The sequence below is a fragment of the Marmota marmota genome, unplaced genomic scaffold (assembly GCF_001458135.2).
Source record: "Marmota marmota marmota unplaced genomic scaffold, marMar, whole genome shotgun sequence".
In the NCBI taxonomy this organism is placed as follows: Eukaryota; Metazoa; Chordata; class Mammalia; order Rodentia; family Sciuridae; genus Marmota; species Marmota marmota.
In genome coordinates, this window is record NW_026000068.1 from 1,856,646 (window position 1) to 1,858,964 (window position 2,319).

Sequence of the window (2,319 nt, forward strand, 5' to 3'; positions counted from 1 at the left end):
AGCAGCGGCGCCTCCACGCCTGTAAGTGGGGACGAGGTCACAGGCTTGGGCGGCGCCAGGTCCCGCTCACACTCGTCCTCCTCATCTTCGTCGTCCTCCAGATCGTCGTACTTGTCCTTGCACTCCGAGCCGGACTCGCACAGGGGGTCCCCGGGACGGCACGGCAGTTTCTCTCCATCTGACTCGGCTGAGCACGAGTGATCCGTGAGCGAGTCGACGTGCAGGCTGATCCCTGCCAGGCGCGGGCACAGTGGGTGACTCGCAGGGACAGTGCAGGCAGCCAGAACATCACCCCACCCCTGGGATCCCTCACCTAGCCCCAACCGCAGCCACGTGTGAAGGGGACTCTGACCTCCCCTAAGTGCCCGGAGGAATCCCTAGGCCGAATTCGCGGGCCAAGCAGTGTTAGGCCGCCGCTTTCCGGGCCAGGATTTGGGGTTTCACGAGGGAGGCATCCTACCAGACCTCGCACTGCGCCCCGCCTGGGAAGAAAGTTCCCTAAGACCTCGCGCCCGCCGCGGCCCAGCTCACCTTCGTCCTCGGCAGAGGTCTCCGTGCCCTCCTGCACCTTCTCGGGACTCTCCTCCTTGCTCCTAGCAGCGTCGCCCTCATCCTCATCCTCGTCCTCGCTTTTGTTCCTCGGGGCCCACGTCATCTTGTTCTCCTTCTTGAGGCGCCGGCGCGCGTTGGCGAACCAGGTGGAGACCTGCGTGAGGGTCATCTTGGTGATGATGGCCAGCATGATCTTCTCGCCCTTGGTGGGGTACGGGTTCTTGCGGTGCTCGTTCAGCCAGGCCTTGAGCGTCGCTGTGGCGTCCCGCGTGGCGTTCTTGCGGTATGCCGGGTCGTTGAGCTGGTACGGGTAGGCCGCGCTGCCATATGGGTGGTAGCTGATGGCGCCGGTCATCCCAGTCGTGTGCGCGTCGTAGGGCGCGCCCTGGAAGCGAGGAGACACTGTGAGTGCTGCCCGTGGAGACCCATCCGCTTCATCGTCCAGGCGAACCGCTGCGCCCCCGCCCCGCCCATCCACGGCGGCCCTTCCTCCTCTGGTTCTCCCGCGCTTGGGTCGTGCTTCCCTGCAGCAAAGGAGCAGGGACCACGCAGTGGTGGACTTAGGGCGGTTGTTGATCACAAAAAGTACTTTAGTGTTATTCTCGAATTTATGAACTCCTTCACTTTTCTAAAACGATATACCTTCCCCTAAATGTTTCCGAGCCGCGAGTACAAAGTACACAAACAAGAGCGCCCAAGCGCTCAGGCCTCCAGGTAGTTTCTTGATAACTAAATTTCTCCGAATGCTTCGAGCGCTGCCCCCTCCCTGCACTCCCCCTTCCCGCCCTTATATGGTTAAAAATAACACCCCAGAGCCCCCACTCCACTATTCACCGCTCTAAAGCTCGGTAAATCCAATTTGCAACTCAGAAGCCAGTCACCGTTTCGAATTCTTCAAATACGCGGTAATTAGCATTTTAATTCACCCTTTAACGTTTAAATTCAAGACGTTTGCAGCCTTCGCTAGGCCTCAGCTACTCAGTCGCTGCCCTGGAATTCCACCGAGGGCGAGTGGTGGCTACAACCCGGGTTAGGGCCTCATTTGCCCGAAAAGTGTTTCAACCCCGTCCGGGCCCAGCTGCGCAACCCAGAGGCGCGCGGGCCGACGCCGCGGAAGCAAGAGCCGCTCTTGGTGCACAGAGGACTCCTACAGCACTTGGCGGGTCCCATGCCGGCCAACACGTTTTTCGAAAGTACGGTCTGGGAGGCAGATTAAGGCCAAAATTAGGGCGCGTCGGGCCGGGCGCTGGAACCGCAGCCAGACGCTCTGTTCTCTTCCAACTCTGTGACCCCGCTGCCCCAGGCCCGGCAACTAAATACGAATCGCCCCGCAGCCGCCGCGGAGGCCCCAACTACGCCGACCCTCGCGCCCCAAGCCAATGTGAGCGAGCCCCTGGCATGCTCCGGATCCCTCAGTAGACTGCAGGCGTGAACCAGGGACAGCCCAAGACAGACCCGGCCCCGGTGAAGTCGCGCTTCCAGGCTCTTAAAGACTATTATCCTGGGAGCCGAGGGGAAGCGCCACCGGCTTCCTATCCCGCTCGGGTGGCTCTGCCTATCGCTCCGGTCCCTTGTTCTGCCTGCCGTGCGGCGGCCCGAGTCGCCGATTCCTGAGCCGCCGCCCGCGCCACGTTCCCGGCGCCCTTGCAAGCCGATCCTCCGCCCCACTCAGCCCAGCCCCGGTCAGGGTCCCCAACCCAGTGTCCCGAGTCCCCACCCGCGCGCGGTTACCATGTAGGACGGGAAGCCGGCGGCGGCGGCGGCGGC

General features: G+C 62.5%; 1 protein-coding gene across 1 annotated transcript in view; it reads right to left on the reverse strand.

Annotated features, from left to right (window-relative positions):
• Irx2 (iroquois homeobox 2) overlaps nucleotides 1-2,319 on the reverse strand; it is a gene marked incomplete at its 5' end in the record, with an annotated part of 6,650 nt that extends 4,331 nt beyond the window's left edge. The window contains 3 exons of the mRNA XM_015490386.2: nucleotides 4-232; nucleotides 532-937; nucleotides 2,284-2,319. Of these exons, the coding sequence (XP_015345872.2) occupies nucleotides 4-232; nucleotides 532-937; nucleotides 2,284-2,319 (671 nt within the window). The remainder of the gene's footprint in view (nucleotides 1-3; nucleotides 233-531; nucleotides 938-2,283) is intronic.